Source organism: Aquarana catesbeiana, linkage group LG04 (assembly GCF_042186555.1).
Source record: "Aquarana catesbeiana isolate 2022-GZ linkage group LG04, ASM4218655v1, whole genome shotgun sequence".
Classification (NCBI taxonomy): domain Eukaryota; kingdom Metazoa; phylum Chordata; class Amphibia; order Anura; family Ranidae; genus Aquarana; species Aquarana catesbeiana.
Window position 1 is genome coordinate 2277152 of NC_133327.1, and position 19181 is coordinate 2296332.

Sequence of the window (19181 nt, forward strand, 5' to 3'; positions counted from 1 at the left end):
ACAGTGGCTTTAAAAGACCTGATCCCTGTTTCCATTAGAATATTCAGGCTAGTGAGGTGCTGCTATGCTCTCAGCGGTTGTCTAAGGCTGGATCGTGTTTTTGTGTCATTGCCAACATGGTGGATCCCTGCTGTTGATTTTACCTTTCTTTTTTTTCTACAGGTGTGGACACCCGAGCCCTCACCAAAAAGATCCGGGAGAAGGGAACCATGCTGGGCAAGCTTATCCCACAAGGCTCGAGCGAGGACCACATCCCCTACGATGATCCTGGAAAAAGGAACCTGGTGCAGGAGGTGTCCGTGAAGGTGTGTGCCGCATGACGAGTACTGGGGGTGTCATTGGGGAGGGTGGCGAGGTGTAAGGGAAAGAATGCAGAAATTTGTTGATGCAAAATAAAGCTGAGCACCAGGCAAACTTCTAAATTCACACATGAAGTACATACATTGGAAGGATCGGTGTTTTTGTCCATCCAGTTTCTAGTCCTACGGAGACGGGTGGAGCCCTGGGCTGTGGTCGTCTTGGATGTTGTCTGTTTTGGGTCTGACGGTGACTGTGTGGCATTTAGTGGGGTGCCCCAGCACTACACTGGGGGGCACCTTGGATTGGGAGAGCCCAGTCATCCTATCGTTCTGAGTGTTGTGCCTATTGTAGCAGCTAGGTGGCAGGTGGTGCTTTGTTACTCCCTTGGGGGGGTACCTTGGATGGGAAAGCCCAGTCCTACAATTCTACCGTCTCTGCCATTGAAATGAGGTGTGTGGGCCTGGCAGTGCACTGTGTGGCATTTACTGAGCAGCCCTGGTACTACACAGGGGGGCACCTTGGATGGGAGAGACTAGTCCTATGGTCTCTGCCATTGCAAGGAGGTGTTTGGGCCTGGCACCGTGTCCACAGTGACCTTGGTACCACATTTGCGGTATTTATGGGGCCATGATATTACACTAGGGATACCTTTTTTTTATATAACCGATTTTCCCCTTAGATGGGACAGCCGCGTTTTCCGACCATTGTGTGTTGAGCCTGGCACCAACGGTTTTGGCATTGAGGGGGGTTGCCTGGTACTGTCCTGGGAAATTAGTGGCTGCTTGGTATTGCCCTGGGGCACCTTGGGTGGGAAAGCCTAGTCCTATGGTCTGTTAGCTGGTATGTAGTTCTTGCATTGCACAGTTGTGGCATTTAGGAGGCCATGATATTACACTGGTGACGTCTTGTGTGGTTTATGGTCACCGTAGATGGGACAACCTAGTCGTTCTACCATTGTGTGAGCCTGGCACCACACTGTTGTGGCATTGAAGGTGATAAGTGGCACCTTTTGTACTGCTCTGCTGGCATCTTGAATGGGAGAGCCCAGTCCAGTGGCCTCTGCCATTTGAAGGGAGGTGTTTGGGCCTGGCACAGCACTATTTTAGCAATGAGGGGGATTGGCGCTGCAATGCACTGGGGGCACCTTGGGTGGGAAAACCTAGTTCTTCATCCTCTGCCATTGCAGGGAGGTGTGTGGTCTTGGCACTGCACAGTTGGTGGCATTTAGTGTGCCATGGTATTACACAGAGAACACACATGGTCTGAGGTCACTTTGGATGGGACAGCTCAGTCATCCTACGATTGTATTCAGCCTGGCACCACACTGTTGTGGCATTGAGGGCGATAGGTGGCACCTTGGATGGGAATGCCATTGTAAGGAGGTGTTGGGCTTGACACTGCACTGTTGTGGGAATGAGGGGGTTGGGTGCTGTCCTAATACTGCTCTGGGGGCACCTTGGGTGGGAAAACCTAGTTCTTCATCCTCTGCCATTGCAGGGAGGTGTGTGGTCTTGGCACTGCACAGTTGGTGGCATTTAGTGTGCCATGGTATTACAGAGAACACATATGGTCTGAGGTCACTTTGGATGGGACAGTCCAGTCATCCTACGATTGTGTTCAGTCTGGCACCACACTGTTGCGTCATTGACAGTGATGGGTGGCATTGTGGATAAGTAATGCCATTGTAGGGAGGTGTTGGGCTTGACACTGCACTGTTGTGGGAATGAGCTGGTTGGGTGCTGTCCTGGTACTGCCCTGGGGGCACCATGGGTGGGAAAGCCCAGTACTCTGGTCCTGGGCAGTGCGCTGTGTGGCATGAACAGACCTTTACAGATTTTGGTGCACTGTTGTGTGTTGGTGGCGGCTCTTGTGGTCGCTATGTGTGTCGTGGTGATACCTTCTGATCTAACCGATACTTATGACCCTCCAGGAACCGCGTGTTTTCAACCGTGGAGGCGATGTGAAGATTGCGGCCCTGGACTGCGGTCTGAAATACAACCAGATCCGCTGCTTGTGCCAGAGAGGGGCGGAGGTGACCGTACTGCCCTGGGACTCTCCCATCAACCGTGCAGGTAAGGGGGAACCGACTCCACGTGTGTGTACAGGAATCCCGCCGTTCATACAATCTGCCGGCCTTGTGTGTGATTTATGGGAATTGTAATCTTAGATGTCCCCAAACAGGTCTGTGGCGAGGTCTCTGATCTCTCTCTCTCCAGCACAGGCGGGGGAAGAAGTGATCTGTACCAAGGTCACTGTGGACTCGGTGCCAGCTCTCACCCTCCCTCTGCCAGCTCGATTACACGGCACCAGACAAGAAGTCTCCCCCCCCCCCGTATTGTTTGACGTGCGGTGACAGTGCATGAGTCAGTCTATCCCACCGCTGGCCAAACCTTATCAGTGGTGTGTTGGCACACAGGGAACATTTTGTATTGCATTGTGAAACATAACACTGTCCTACGCAACGCAGGACTATAAAAAATAAAAAATATTGAAAAATGGCATCTAAACATTAAAAAAAAACAACTTTTTTTTTTGTTTTTTCTGTTAACGTCAATTTCAAAAGTAACTGCTGCTGTAGGGGAAAGTAACTCCCACCATGTGATTTTAGAAGGTGGTGGTATCCCATTTTGCATCTTGTTACATATTACACCCAATATACAGATGTGACATGCTGCAAAGGTGGGTGTCCCTGTAAAGTCCCACATTCTGCATTGCTGTGTCATGACTAGAATTCAGATGTAGAACCTGTGTTCTGAGTCCAAATACGGGGCCGCCGTGCCGTCGGTGCCCTGGCACATGGGGCCGTCGGTGCCCTGGCACATGGGGCCGCCGTGCTGTCCGTGCCCCGGCAGATGCAATGCTACACTGGCACAGCACCGGTGGATATAGTGAGGTTGAAAAAAGACACAAGTCCATCTAGTTCAACCAAAGAAAAAAAAAATAAAATACAATCCCATATACACAATCCTTCACCCACAGTTGATCCAGAGGAAGGTGGAAAAACCCCAGCAAAGCATGATCCAATTTGCTCCCGTAGGGGAAAAAATTCCTTCCTGATCCCCCGAGAGGCAATCGGATTTTCCCTGGATCAACTTTACCTATAAATGTCGGTACCCAGTTATATTCTGTACATTTAGGAAAGGCCTTTTTCAAAGCAATCTACTGAGCTGGCCAGAACCACCTCTGGAGAGTCTCTATTCCACATGTTCACAGCTCTTACTGTGAAGAAACTTTTCCGTATTTGAAGATTGAGTTTTTTTTTTCTCTAGACGTAAGGAGTGCCCCCGTCACATATGGCGACCCATCACATTTGGCTACCCACTGGAGTGCGCATGCGCGACACCGCCATATGCGTTCCAACTGTTTTAGGACAAAAGAGCACGCCAAAACCGTCACGGAAGTGACGTTCTGTTGCCGCCATCTTGCTACACCCCGCACTTCTCTATAGTAAGGGTACAGTGAGAAGGGGGGAAAGCGAACATCTTCTTACACCCACCGGAGTCTTGCATTTTACAGTTATTTTTAGCAGTAAGGTGAGTTTATCTAGTGAAAATACAGTCCTTGCAATTCCGTCTGACTCGTTAGATGTTGAGTTTTAAAAGCACCGTCAAGCCTGCTAATCTCACAGGTTTGCTAATCTGACAGGAGTTCGCTGCTTTCTAAACTAGCCGGTCTAACCAGTCAGACGGAGTTCTGAGTATTGTATTTCACTATATAAAATCAGTTTACTGTTACAAAGAAGTGTAAAATCCAAAACTCCGGTGGGTGTAACAAGATGTCCGCTTTCCCCCTTCTCAGTGTATCCTTACCATTGAGGAGTGCGGGGTGTAGCAAGATGGCGGGCGACGGAACGTCGCTTCCGTTACACATTCTGACGGGTCGCGTAATCTGACGAAACAACAGTGTTGGAACGCATATGGCGGCGTCGCGCATGCGCACTCCGGCGGGTAGACAAGTGTGATGGGTATTTTTTGGGTAATAGGGGTTATTACTTTCCCTATAAGTATCAGTCTATCTTATTCACTTGATTGTATCATCCAGTACATGTCTATATTCATAGTAGCTCATTGGCTTTATAGGAGTGTCTGGCATCTCCCCACTACCTGGGGATCAGCGCCACTATACATCCCCAATTTCCCCTTGGTGAATTTGGTTTTTAAATGTGATGGGTCGCCATATGTGACGAAACAAGCCCTTGTCCCCTGTGATGACCCTTGTTTTTTTCCAGTTGAAAAAAAAAAAAAAACTTTATTGTTTTTCAAACATGTACAAGCAACATCATTTACTAAATAATATAATACTTGCAATAGCTAAAACAATTTTACAATATCTGTATTCTTAGATTTCCATTTTGATTCGCATGTTTCGCCCTCCTTCAGTCATCTATCCCATACTCTGGAGTATTTTTGTGTACATCCTCTGAGTATATATCTTCCTATATGGAAGGGGGTCACTTATATATTTCTTCCATCTTTGGACAGTAGGGGGTAATGTCTCCATCCATACCTTGGCAACAACTTTTCGTGCTTTGAATAAGGTCTCATATATGAATATATCTTGGTGTTTGTCTACCTCCGTGTCAGGCAGTAGGCCCTAATAGGCATAGCTTTGGGTCAAGTCACAGGGGAGCCCATATTGTCATGGAGAAAACGGACCACCTGCATCCAATAGGTCTGTCTGTTCGGACAACTCCACAACAAATGGTAAAATGAACCGGGGGGCCAGTGTGCACAGGGGACACAGTGGACTTCTCGTGGGTTGGAATTTTGGCTGGCATAAGAGCCGGTTCACACGGGGGCGACTTGTCAGGCGACCTAACCGCCTGACAAGTCGCCTCCCGTTCTGTACAATGGAACCGTTCTAATCGCGTCGCTCCGACTTAGAAGAAAGGTTCCTGTACTACTTTGAGGGGCGACTTGCATAGACTTCTATACAGAAGTCGTCTTGCAAGTCGCCATGGTAGTCGTGTGCAGGTCGCCTCGGTGAGGCGACCTGCAAGTCGTGCCGCTTCTAGTGTGAACCGGCTCTAAATGGTGTTGGATATGCGCGATGTATAATGTACAGTTGTGCCAATCTGTCGGAGATTTTAGGGGATGCTTCCTTGACTCCTAATATTTCCCACTCTGAGTCACCTATGGGTCCCCACATCTTGTTCCCATGCAATCTTAGCTGTTTGGATAATTGCGTTTGCTCTTTGAAGTCTGAATAAATAATACAGATTGGATATGAGCTTAGTCGGGTCCGACCCAAAAATTATATTGAGGACCGGGGGGGGGGGGGGGGGGGTCGGGGCGGCGTGTATCAAGTGTGATGGCGACACTAAAACTGCGTTCGGATTGCGTGTCTGAGTTGCAGGTATCTGAACATAGTAATACAGGTGTGAAAGTTGCGAAGCTAGATAATAATATTGAATATCTGGAAGGGAGCACCCTCCTCCCATCGTGGGGGTTTTTAGGAATATTCCACGCTAACTTGTGTCTACCCTGCCCCCACACAAATGAGTTTAGGATAGCTTCCATCTGTTTTAAAGATTTTAAGAGGGATATATAGGGGGGCGTGCCAAACCATGTACAGGATTTTAGGTAATATAATCATTTTGATTATAATAATCCTTCCCATCACTCCCAGGGGTAACATCGACCAGGTCTGAGTTTTGGAATTGAGAACTGCAAATAAGGGCTCCTATTTTAAGTGAAATATAGTCTCTAAAGCCGCGTACACACGAGCGGAATGCGCAGCAGAGAAAGTCAGACGAAAGCTTTTCATCGTATATTCCGATCCTGTGTGTGGGCCTCATCGGACTTTTCTTTTCAAAAATTCTGACTGACCTAGAAATGGAACATGTTCTAAATATTTGCGACGGAACCAATTCCGATCAGTAAAACCGATCGTCTGTATGCTGTTCCGAAGGACCAAAAACGACGCATGCTCTGAAGCAAGTACGAGGCGGAAGCTATGGGCTACTGGCTATTGAACTTCCTTTTTCTAGTCCCATCGTACGTGTTGTACGTCACCGCGTTCTTGGCGGTCGGACTTTGGTTTTGGTAGGCAAGACCGCTTGAATGGAATTCCGTCGGAGTTCCGTCGGAGAAACCTTCGGAGTTTATTCCGACGGAAAAACCGGTCATGTGTACAGGGCATAAGGTTTGTGGTGACCATCACTCCCAGGTATTTAATCACTGCCACTCTAGTTAAGTGTAGAGCGGGTACCACTAGGGGTGGGGGAAAGTGATCCAATGGAAGAATTTGAGATTTATCCCAGTTGATTCGTAGTCCTGAGTATCTACCCATCTTCTCTATTCTAGTTAATGCTGCTTGTGGTGAGGGTCCCTGGTCTGCTAGATAGATAGATTATAGTATCATCTGCATATAGTAGAGCTGCACGATTCTGTCTAAAATGAGAATCACAATTTTTTTTCTTAGAGGATAGATCACGATTCTCTCACGGCGTAACATCATCTTTCACATTGAAACAAAAAAAAAAAATTGGGCTAACTTTACTGTTTCGTTTGTGTGTGTGTTTTTTGTTTTTTTTTTTTTGTTTTTTTTTTTCTCTTTTTATTCATTGAAGTGTATTTTTTTCCCAAAAAATTGCATTTGAAAGACCGCTGGGCAAATACAGTGTGACATAAAATATTGCAGCAATTGCCATTTTATTCCCTAGGGTCTCTGCTAAAATATATATAATGTTTGTGGGTTCCAAGTAATTTTCTAGCAAAAAATATTGATTTTAACTTGAAGTGTCAGAAAAAGATTTAGACTTTAAGTGGTTAAACTTCCTGCATTTACAGGTTGTTAAAAACTTGGCAGATTGCCTGGCTTATTTATTTACACAGAAGTTCTTTCCCTTTTTATCTAAAAAGGAAGCTTAGTTAAAATGTATCAAGTTAAATACTTGGCAGGCTGCCAGGATGTTTTCTTTTGACAGCTGAGTGAGCAGAGAAGTCTCTCCACTTGTTATATGAAAGAATCGGCAACCTCTGCAGGATAGATCATCAGGGGAGGTGAATCCAGATCACGATTTTTTAACGATTAATTGTGCAGCTGTAGCATATAGGCCTATTTTTTTTTCCCAGGAGTCTCCTCGTTTTAGGCCTGTTATGTTCGGGTTTTATCCAATGGCTATAGCCAAGGGTTCTGCTGCAAGAGCTTATAGTAGCGGTGATAGGGGGCAGCCATGTCTAGTGCCCCTCTCGAGAAATTTTGGTTTGATAGCCACCCATTAACGAACGCTCGCGCTTTAGGCGTTTGGCATAGGAGCTGTACCCATTTAATAAAGTTTGGTCCGAACCCATAACAGAGTAGGCATTCCCACAGATACAGCCACTCGACAGAGTCGAACGCTTTGGCCGTGTCTAGGGCCACCACTACCCTGGTTCCTGCATTGTCATGTTGGGCCTGGATGTTCATAAACAATCTCCTAATGTTCATTGCTGTGTTTTTTTTTTTTTTCCCCCCGGCATAAACCTGGTTTGGTCCGGGTGTATCAGGGATATAGGACGATATGATTCTGGGTCATGGGGGGGGGGGGGGGGGTGACCTTTGCCAGGTTTGGGGAGAACTATCATGTGAGCTTCCTCCATAGAAGAGGGAAGTATTCTTAATTCAAATATAGAATGGTATAAGACCTTGAGTTTAGGGGTGAGTGTTTTCTGAGTATGTGGTATAAAATACCAAAGGCAGGCCATCTAGTCCCGGTGTCTTAGATTTGGCTAGTTGGGAGAGCGCTGTTGAGATATCCTGAGTGGTTATAGGGGCGTCTAGCATTTTAACTTGTTTGGAGTTGAGATGTGGGAATAGTATGTAGGTATGTTTGAATTTCTTGTGGTGTGTGTGATTGCTTTGTGACTTGTTTAGATCCCCATAGAAGTTTAAAAACATTTCTGCTACTAGGGGGAGGTCAGTGATGAATGTCTCGTCCTGCTTCAGCAAGTGAGACTTCTACTGGTGGTTTATCGTCAAGGTGGGTGAGATATGCTAGGAGCTTCCCTGCTTTCTCCCCATGTTCATAGATTTGTGTTTTACAAAAAAAAAAATAGGCGTTGTCTGGCTTTTTCCACTTATAACTAAGAAACCGTGCGAGCCTGTCGTTTGAATCTATTAAAGTTTTCAGGGGAGGGATGTGTATTGTAGGCCTCCTCAAATTCCTGCAGTTTTAGTTGCTGACATTTGTACTTTCACTTTAGATGACTGTTTGAGTCTATTTTATTCTTGTCTAATAATCTGCGTGCGTGTAGCTTAAATGAGTCCCAGTTTGAGTTAAATGAAAGTGAGCTTTGACCTTCAGTAAAGTAAAACTGTAGTTCCCTTGCTATAGTGTCATGTTCTGTTAGTACCGAGAGCCAGTATGGGTTAAGTCTCCAAACGTGTTTTTGGGGGCTGTGGTTAGAAGTGATGCCAACCTCCAACATGGGGAATGGTCTGACAGGGCTCTAGGTGCATATCCCACCCCTGTGACTTTGGGGAGTAGTGTTTTAGAAACTAATATATAGTCTATGCTGGACATGGTAGCATGACTGGTAGAGTGGCAAGTGTATGTTTTAGCTGTAGGGTATCTATGCCGCCACACGTCTATCAAGGCAAACTCTGTCAATGTGCGGCTCAATCTAGCTTGTCTTAATTCGCTGATTTGATTTCCAGTTTGCACTGGGCGATCTAAAAATGGGTTCCTAGTCATATTTAAATCTCCCATCAATATAGCAGGCACTGTCGGGTGTTGGGCCGTAAATGAGAGACCCACCGTGACGACCTCCGAACTATATGGGGGGGGGGGGGGGGGACATAGCATGCACTTATTAGTGCAGGAAAACCTCCTATGGCTGCATGTAAAAACAAGTACCTGCCCTGCTGGTCCGACTCCATTGACACCAATTAAAATGGGGTCACTTTGGTCACCAAAATAGAGACCCCCCCCCCCCCCCCGGACAGGTTTGTATAAGTACTATGGTATGCTCATCCAATCCAGGGGCGTTTCAAAGCAGATTGCAAATGTCATGTGACATGACTTTCTGTTAACGCTATGATGTTTGCCTTCTGCGCCTTCAGGGTCGCAGTGTGCTTAATTCTGTCACGCACCCCTCCTCACGTTCCATGTCATGAATTTAATCGTGGTCATTTTAGATGTTGATTGGTATATAGAGGAGCAGACCAAGAAGACAGCACCATAATAGATTAATAACACCATTTCCAATAAACCTGTACCTGTAGGATATACATTATTACCATATGCAATTACGCATATGCGCCCACTCTACCGCAAACATAACCGAGAATGCCTCTGCCATAAGTTGTTATGAGGAGGTTCTCTAGTACTCGGCTGGGTCTTTACCTTCCGTACGTTCTGGCAATACTATAAATCGGAAATTGCAACGGCGTATTCTATTCTCCATGTCATCTTGGTGTGAGTGGAGCTGCTGACTCTGTCTTTGCATGTCTTCAGTGGTATGCTACAAGGGGTGTAAAATATCCTCTGCTGTGCCAATACGGTTTTCCGTCTCAGTAACCCTGTCCTTTAGTTTGGAAAGGTCCTGTGTCAGGAGTGAGATATCTATCTTCACTTCATCTATTTTGGCTGTAAGTGTGGCTATGGTGTCCAGCACTTTAGCCATGTCTGCTGCATGGCGGTCCTCGTCTAGACACGGATCGGTGCCATCTTTGGCCTGCATGTCTTTTTCTTGGCGGCGATATTTTGCTAATTTATCTGCTGTTTCTGTCGCCTTTTTCGGCGGCGACATGGTGTCCCTTGCTCCTGGTATCTGTAGGCGGCTTTGTGGGTGAATATGCACCCGGAATTGTAGTTGGGATGTTAGACAGGAGAAACGGCAAGAGGGAGCTCCCGCTAACCACGTCCTCCTCCATCGCTCTCCACGCCACACCTCCCGTGATGACCTTTTTAAAGTGAATAACGCAACACCAAGTTCACTATATGGACCCCTTATATATTTATATATGGTGATCATATCCCCCTTAAATCTCCTTTTCTCAAGAGGGATCAGATTCAGTTCCTCTAATCTTTCCTCATAGCTGAGCTCCTCCATGCCTCTTATCGGTTTGGTTGCCCTTCTCTGCACTTTCTCCAGTTCTCCGATATCCTTTTTGAGAACTGGTGCCCAAAACTGAACTGCATATTCCAGATGAGGTCTTACTAATGATTTGTACAGGGGGCAAAATTGTATCTCTCTCTTAATACAAGAAAGGACTTTAATACAACGATGCACGGCACCAGCAGATACGATGCACAGCACCGGCAGATATAACAATACATGCACGCGCACAGTTTTTTGTTTTCCTTAGTCTCTTGCTGATCTGGTCTTCACCAATGTTTTATGTTGAAGTCCTTTCACCTCTCTATTCTACTCTCTGCTCAGTGCGTCTTACAGGAAAAGTAGAATATTAAGAGATGTCATCTTGTTTCCTGTCTGTCTATATTGTACATTTTTTAATGATGAGAAGGAAATGTCATACTGAGCCCAGAGAGATGTCAGCAAGATAACCACACATAAAGTACTTGGTGCACCTAAAGTCAACACCCTTGTTAGTTTTTGGCTAGAGTAGGGAAGGGTTGGGACTGGGCTGGGGGTTATTTACTAAAACTGGAGAGTGCAAAATCTGGTGCAGCTGTGCATAGAAACCAATCAGCTTTGAGGTTTTATTGTCAAAACTTAATTGAACGAGCTGAAGTTAAAAGCTGATTGGCTACCACGCACAGCTGCACCAGATTCTCAGTGCTCCAGTTTTAGTAAATCAACCCCAATGTGTCCCTGTGGGGGGCGATTTACCCTTTCTGAATGTTCTCGTGTTTATTGAAAATTCTGAAACATTGCAGAATAGAGGGGAAATCTCCCAGTGGGGATGTCTGTTCCAGTGTTAGCTAGATATTTTCCCTTCCCATCCTTAGGGCAGAAGTAGAGAAAATTCGTCCCCAGTGGGACACTGGATAGCAAATTAAAGAGAGGAGAAAAAAAAAGCTAAAATTGAATTTGTTCCTCCCGCCCTCATCAGCATCTGTTTTTCATTACACACTTTATTTTAGGTGTCATCACTGGGTCTCTGTACATCTCTCTATGCAATGCAGACAGATTATGACTGGTGGGAGGGGCCAATCTGTACATCTCAATGTGTCCATTTCTTGTTTCCTTCGTATGTAAGAGAAAGGAAAAACAACAAAGGCGCCTCTTAGTAGGATCGTAAAATTTAATGATACAATTCCATTAAAACACTCACATATATAAAGACTGTATAGTCCGGCGTAGGTAGGTTCAGTAAAGGCCATATCCGTGCTCTCAGATGGAAAGAAGCCTGGTTCCTCTACGCTGCCTGCTAGTATAACGCCGACTTCCGGGATTCAATCGTAGTCCAGAACGAGGCTTGGGAGTCCGTCAGGCAGTCGAATGGAGGGCTGGAACGCAGATTCGATGGTGGCACTGTACTGCCGTAAAGCAACATCACATCTCACGAAGAGCTTTCAGTGCTCAAAGGACTTTTTAATGTGTATTGAGGCTTATTGTTAACATTGTAACCTACGCTGCTTCTTGTGTTGTATTCTTCTTGTTTCCTTCACTCTGTGCGATTTCTTTCCTCAGACTTTGACGGGCTGTTTCTCAGTAATGGTCCTGGAGATCCGCTCTTCTGCCAGGAGTCTGTCCAGAACATCCGAAACTTCATGAATGAAGACCAACCAAAGCCGGTGTTTGGAATCTGCCTGGGGCACCAGATCCTGTCCCTGGTCATCGGGGCCAAGACCTACAAGATGAAGTAAGCACAGACCTGTGGGGGGCGGGGGTGAGGTGTTATCGGGTACTCTCTGGTGGCAGCTCCTCTCGGTTAACTCATTGTTGGCTTTGTTAAAATTCAGCCATTGATACAGGACGTTCTGGATGGAGTTTGGAAGGGTTGGATCCATTGTCCCAGTTTTTTATTTTATTGCTGTCTATGTCCTCATTGTGTATTACCAGACCGCATCTGAGGAACAAGGACCTGGTTTGTCTGCTCTGTAGTTGTATTGGGTAATGTACAGTGCAGCTGTCACCTTAGCAGGAGGGCAGCCGATGTTCTCAGATTGGGGTCTGGTTATACATACAAATACCTGGTTTGTCTGCTTTATGGTTATTCTTGGTAAATTAGACTGCAGGTGGCACCATGGCTGGAGGGAAATTGATGGGGTAGGCAATTTTCCTCATATGGAAGTCTGGTTATACAAGGATCTGGTTGGTCTGCACTATGGTTCTATTGGGTAATGTGTGCAGGTGCTACTATGGCAGGAGGGCAGGCAATTTTCCCTCAGATGAAGGTCTAGTTATAGGTGAACCCTGGCCCTTTGGTTTTTTTTTTGGTTTTTGAGTAATGTAGAGGTGCCCTTCACTGGTAATAGATGCATTTTAGTTCCTGGAGGTGGCATTGAGAGGGGACTGTTCTCAGCCCTGATCTCATCTTCTACACAGGTATGGGAACCGTGGCCATAACCAGCCGTGTATCCACGAGGGCTCCCGAAGATGCTTCATCACCTCTCAGAATCATGGCTACGCCGTCGACCCCAAAACCTTACCAGAAGGCTGGTCACCGCTCTTTACCAACGCCAATGATAAGTCCAATGAGGGCATCGTTCACGACTCCAAACCGTTCTTCAGGTGGGTGAAGCTTCTTTCTTTAATGGCTGCTGACAGAGTCTTCAGAAGATCTTGCAGTTTCCTGTGTTGTAGTCATGTAACCTTCTTGAGCAGAACATTCATTATGGGGGTCTCCTGGTTTGTTCTTCCAGTGTGCAGTTCCACCCCGAGCACCGTGCTGGCCCCATGGACTTGGTGTGTCTGTTTGACGTCTTCTTGGACACCGTGCGGGATATCAAGGCTGGGAGAGTGGGAGGAGTCACAGGTGAGTGCCCATCATGGCGTTAGGAAGCAGACCACCAATATAGCGAGTGGTGGATTAATTCACAGCAAATATGATTACATCTTTCCATCATCTGCTCTCTCCTTCAGTGAAGCAGCGGCTGGACGATATCCTCACATACAAAGACTCTCCCAACGTGTCGGAGTTGATTGCCTGCAGACCTCGTAAAGTGCTGATCCTGGGCTCTGGGGGGCTCTCTATCGGCCAGGCCGGGGAGTTTGACTACTCGGGATCCCAGGTAATGTCTCCAACAGGAAACCTTTCCAGAGAGCGATGCAAGCTGTCATTGCTACTTCTTAAATACTGATTTCTTGGCTGCCATGTTTACCTCCAGCTTCAATAACTTGTATGTGAGTAAGGATGTCTGATATTCTAGATGGGCATTATGGAGGACCCTGTTGGTCAGGGTACCAGCCAGGCAACAGATGTCCTTCAGAAGGGTATTGGCAGCTCCCATGTGTGTCTGTAAGGAAAGGTTTGCTGTAAATGGCCACTTCCAATGCCTTAGCACCCTCCATTGGGATGAGCGCTGGTTTGGCAGACTGAGGGCATCGTAAATTTGTCTTTAGTCATCACAGAGAGGTGGGTGGAGGATGGGGAATCCAAGTTGTATGGATGGGATGAGCGATGTCGGGTCTATTGGAGAGTAAAGAGATGAAGGATGACAGGTGGACACTTTGCATTTCAAAAATGATTGTGCAAAATTTTGTCTGACCCTTAAATATAAGATTGCCAGTTCTGTGGTTAGAGAGCTACCTAATTCACCTCTGACAGTGCCCTGGTTGTTGGGTGCAGAGCCTTGTGGGTTGGTGGGTGTAGAGCTGTGGTTGCAGTCAGGGCAACCTGTTTGGCGGTGGTTGCAGGGCTGGGGAGCCCTGGCTGGCAATAGTTGCAGTGCCAGGGCGCACTGGTTGGTGGGTACAGAGCCAGTTGGGTCCGTGAGTGCACTGCTGCGGTGCCCTAGTTGGCAATAGCTGCAGAGCTGGTGGGCACCATGGATGGCAGTAGTTGTGGGACACCCTGGTTGGTATTCTTTGCAGAGTTGGGGTGCCCTGGTTGGCAGTAGTTGCAGAGCCAGTTGTGTCGGCGAGTGCAGTTCTGGAGTGCCCTGGTTGGCAACAGCCAACCATGGATGACAGTAGTTGCAAAGCCAGTGGTACACCCTGATTGGTTGTGGTTGCTGTAGTGCATTGATTGGTGGGTGCTGCGGACCGTGTGGAATACCCAGTTTAGGCACTTTGTGGATTGGTTTCTGGCTTCACCAACACAAAAGAGGAGCTGACCTGCATGATGGGTTTGTAAGTGCAGTGTTGGGACACCCTGGTTGATTGTGTCTGCAGAGCTGGAATGCCCTGATTGGAAGGGCGCCTTGGTTGGCAGTGTTTGCAGAGCTAGTGTGCCCTGACTGGTGGCTGCAAAGCTTAGGTGGGTTTGTGAGTGCAGTACCTGGGTGCCCTGGTTGGTGGTGGGTTGGCATATAGAATGAATAATTCAGCACATCTATTAGCCTTAAATCCACAGCTTCTAATTTTTATGATGGTGTTTTGTTTTTTTTTTTTTTTTTTTTTTTTTGTTTTTTTCTTTTTAATTGCTTGTGACCTGACATCCTCTGACTTCCCACAATCCTCTTCTCTGTCCAGGCCATTAAAGCTCTGAAAGAGGAAAACATCCAGACGGTGCTGATTAACCCCAACATTGCCACGGTGCAGACCTCCAAGGGGCTTGCGGACAAGGTGTACTTTCTGCCAATCACAGCAGAATATGTAACACAGGTGGGTGTGATCACAAGCCAAGGTACTGGCGATGTTCCCGTTGATCACTACTGACGCTCCTTCTACTTCCTTTACAGGTGATAAAGAGCGAGAGGCCGGATGGCGTTCTCCTGACCTTTGGTGGTCAGACGGCTCTGAACTGCGGGGTGGAGCTGACGAAACGCGGGGTGCTGGAGATGTACAATGTGCGTGTCCTGGGCACCCCGGTGAAGTCCATTGAGATGACGGAAGACCGGAAGATCTTTGTGGAGAAGATGGAGGAGATCGGGGAACATGTGGCACCAAGTGAGGCCGCCTCCTCGCTGGAGCAGGTAATGGAGTGCTTGGTATGGGATGGGGGGGGGGGTCACTGCCCCATGGAGGCTCAGTATTGCCTCCCAATGTCCTCAGGCTATTCTTACTTTGGTTATAGTAACTTTTTTTTCCCCCTTCCTTCCCCATTAGGCTCAGGCTGCCGCTGACCGTCTGGGGTACCCGGTCTTGGTACGTTCGGCCTACGCACTTGGTGGGCTGGGCTCTGGCTTCGCCAACTCGAAAGAGGAGCTAACGTCCCTGGTGTGCCAGGCATTCGCCCACACCACGCAGGTCCTGGTGGACAAATCACTGAAGGGGTGGAAGGAGATCGAGTATGAGGTGGTGAGAGATGCCTACAACAACTGCATAACTGTAAGCAAACTTCTGTACATCGCCGACTTGTTAGATATGGAGCTTTTCGATTGGAAGGTCTCAGAATTAAGGCTCACTCTCTCTCCTCTCTCTCCCCAGGTGTGTAACATGGAGAATGTGGACCCTCTAGGTATCCACACTGGGGAGTCCATAGTGGTGGCGCCCAGCCAGACACTGAATGACCATGAGTACAACATGCTACGCAACACTGCTATCAAGGTGATCCAGCACCTGGGCATTGTGGGAGAGTGCAACATCCAGTATGCCCTGAACCCGCACTCTGAACAGGTAAAGAACTAGCACGGTATCCTGGAAAAATGTGGTCCTGGCATTCTATAGGGTAGTGGAGGGGAAAGAGAATCTTTTTCTTGCAGAGTCAAATGGAGCCTCCCTCTTAGTGTCGATGTGTCACCTCTTCATATTCTGTTCTTTGCAGTATTACATCATTGAGGTGAACGCGCGGCTCTCACGCAGCTCGGCCCTGGCAAGCAAGGCCACCGGATACCCCCTGGCATATGTGGCAGCCAAACTGGCATTAGGGATCCCTCTTCCGGTTCTCAGGTATGTCCTCTACTAGCTCCCCATCAGTCTTGAAGTATGGGTGCTGCTGTAAATCCACCACATGACCACAGTACGCCTTTTTCTTAAAGTGATTGATTTATAAGGGTTCCTTTGTTATTAAAAAAAAAAAAAAAAAAAAAGTCCTATACTTCCACTGTGCAGCTTGTTTTGCACAGAGTGGCCCCGAACATCCTCTTCTGGGGTCCCCTGGCGGCTCATCCCCACATCAGATAACCCCCTAGGATAAGTGCTCTCCCGAGGGGGTTACCTTGCGGGCATGCTCCCGAGTCCACCATTCGGCGTCCATAGCCGCCGACTGTATGACTCGGTCCCGGCTCTCGCGTCATTGGCTTTGATTGACAGTAGCGGGAGCCAATGGCTGCACTGCTATCACTCTATCCAATCAAGAACTGAGAACCCTGGGCAGAGAGACAGCATGTCCCCGCCAGTCAAGTTCCAGGGCTCAGGTCAGGCCGGTCACTGCCAGGTGTTTTTTTTTTTTTTTTTTTTTTTTTTTTTTTTTTTTTTTTTTTTTTTTTTTCGTTTACAACACCTTTTTAAGTTCTCAAGCACATTTTCCCTGCGTTGATAGCTGTAACGTTGCAGGAGAGATCTAAAACTGTGTGAATGTGTGTGTTCTAGTTCAGATCTTGTTAAACTCGAAAATTAGTCTAAATAATCATAGTAGCCATAATTGGTTATTGGGGGGCACTGGGTCTGGGCATGTAAGCTTCAGCAACCTCTGGTATACGAAAAAGATTTCTTTATCTCTGCATGTTGAACCCTGTCCTACCTTTCCAGTAGCTGTTCCTATTTTGGCGTACTGTGCCCCCTGCTTATACGCAACTGATCCTTCATCTCATTTAGGTTGGTGTCCACTGGCCAATGTACAGAATGAAACATGAGCTGCAATTTTTAATGAAAATGCCAAGTCTGTAATTCTGGTCCTCCTAGTTCGAGTAGTTCATTCAGTCACTGGCCCAGAATAACCAGGCAAGCTTGCATTTTTCGTAAGGTCAGACCAGAGATCTTCTAAGTCTTGTTTCTCTCCTCCATCCTTTTTTGTAGAAACTCTGTCACCAACTCCACCACAGCCAACTTTGAGCCCAGCTTGGATTACTGCGTGGTGAAGGTCCCCCGCTGGGATCTTAGTAAATTCCTACGAGTCAGCACCAAGATTGGCAGCTCAATGAAGAGCGTGGGTAAGTACATGGGTTGGTGGTGATGTCTTGGCATATTCTAGAGATCTCCCTCACTTCCTCTGTGCTTTTGGCTGCACCCCTCAGAAATTAATCCACCTACAATGGCCACCATCGCTCAACCTCCTTTTACAAATTGCCAGGTGACTGGATATCATGTTGATCCTCTGCCTTCCATCCTTCACTGACCTGGACTTCTGACCTCACCTGATGCTTTAGTGTCCTTGGTCTGTGGATGGGTTGAAGCCAAAGGACAGCAGCCAGGCATTTTAGGAGGAGGTTCCATAGTGGTGGTCTCCATATTTTTTCAATGGCAGGTTTTTCGTTTATGTCATAGTTCATGCCTCTACTGTTCCAGGGGAAGTCATGTCGGTGGGACGGAATTTCGAGGAAGCTTTCCAGAAGGCGCTGCGCATGGTGGATGAGAACTGCGTGGGGTTCGACCACACGTTGAAAGCGGAGTCCGATGAGGTAAGCGTGGTCGCCAGATTTGAGGGAATTAGATGATTTTGCGTTGGCAGTGGCAGGTTTATCTCTGTCCTTGTCCTTCAGGAGCTGGAGACCCCCACGGACAAGCGAATATTTGTGCTGGCAGCAGCTCTGCGGGCCGGCTACACCATCGAGCGCCTGTACGAACTGACGAAGATCGACCGCTGGTTCCTCCACAAGATGAAGAACATCACCGACCACCTATCCACACTGGAGTCCTACCAGGGCGACACCGCCATGACCCGGGATGTCCTGCTCCGTGCCAAACAGCTGGGCTTCTCCGACAAGCAGGTGGCAATAGCTGTGCAGAGGTGAGAGCTTTGATGCCATCTTCTGCCTATTTGGCATACTTGCCTCTCCGGTCTCTAGCTTTCTCCTACCTCCCCTCTGTTCTCTGTAATGAGAGAGGTAATATACTCCCATCTCGCTCTGGTCCCCCATATCCCCTACCTCCCCTCCATTCCCAGTAATAGAAGAGGTATTATACTCCTGTGTCCAGTGTCTCCTACTTCTCCATTTTCTCTAATATAAGAGGTATTGTACTATATGCATTTCTGGTGCCCGTGTCTCCTACTGATCCTCTGTTCCTTGTAAAGGTGTTTTACTCCCATCTCTGGTGTCCAGTGTCTCCTACTGCTCCTCTGTTCTCTGTAATAGAAGAAGTATTATACTCCCCTCTCTCATGTCAATTTTCTTTTACTTATCATTTGTTCTCTGTAATAGAAAAGGGATTATGCTCCCCTCTCCGGTTTCCAGTGTCTCCTACTTCTCCTCTGTTCCTTGTAATAGAGGTATTATGCTCCCCTCTCCAGTGTCTCCTACTTCTCCTCTGTTCCTTGTAATAGAGGTATTATGCTCCCCTCTCCAGTGTCTCCTACTTCTCCTCTGTTCCTTGTAATAGAGGTATTATACTCCCCTCTCCAGTTTCCAGTGTCTCCTACTTTTCCTCTGTTCCTTGTAATAGAGGTATTATGCTCCAGTGTCTCCTACTTCTCCAGCGTTCCTTGTAATAGAGGTATTATACTCCCCTCTCCGGTTTCCAGTGTCTCCTACTTCTCCTCTGTTCCTTGTAATAGAGGTATTATACTCCCCTCTCCGGTTTCCAGTGTCTCCTACTTCTCCTCTGTTCCTTGTAATAGAGGTATTATGCTCCAGTGTCTCCTACTTCTCCTGCGTTCCTTTTAATAGAGGTATTATACTCCCCTCTCCGGTATTCAGTGTTTTCTACTTTTCCACTGTTTTCTGTAATAAAGGTATTCTCCCCTCTTCCGTGTCCAGTGTTTTCTACTTCTCTGTTCCCTGTAAT

At 47.2% G+C, this 19181-nt stretch overlaps 1 protein-coding gene across 3 annotated transcripts in view; it reads left to right on the plus strand.

Moving 5' to 3' along the window:
• CAD (carbamoyl-phosphate synthetase 2, aspartate transcarbamylase, and dihydroorotase) overlaps positions 1-19181 on the plus strand; it is a 73078-nt gene that overhangs the window by 22168 nt on the left and 31729 nt on the right. For all 3 annotated transcript variants that reach the window (XM_073624757.1, XM_073624758.1, XM_073624759.1), the window contains exons 4-17: positions 163-305; positions 2231-2372; positions 11883-12054; positions 12741-12926; positions 13058-13170; positions 13278-13426; positions 14829-14960; positions 15038-15271; positions 15405-15626; positions 15726-15914; positions 16063-16187; positions 17256-17389; positions 17745-17857; positions 17939-18186. In XM_073624757.1, the coding sequence (XP_073480858.1) occupies positions 163-305; positions 2231-2372; positions 11883-12054; positions 12741-12926; positions 13058-13170; positions 13278-13426; positions 14829-14960; positions 15038-15271; positions 15405-15626; positions 15726-15914; positions 16063-16187; positions 17256-17389; positions 17745-17857; positions 17939-18186 (2302 nt within the window). The remainder of the gene's footprint in view (positions 1-162; positions 306-2230; positions 2373-11882; positions 12055-12740; positions 12927-13057; positions 13171-13277; positions 13427-14828; positions 14961-15037; positions 15272-15404; positions 15627-15725; positions 15915-16062; positions 16188-17255; positions 17390-17744; positions 17858-17938; positions 18187-19181) is intronic.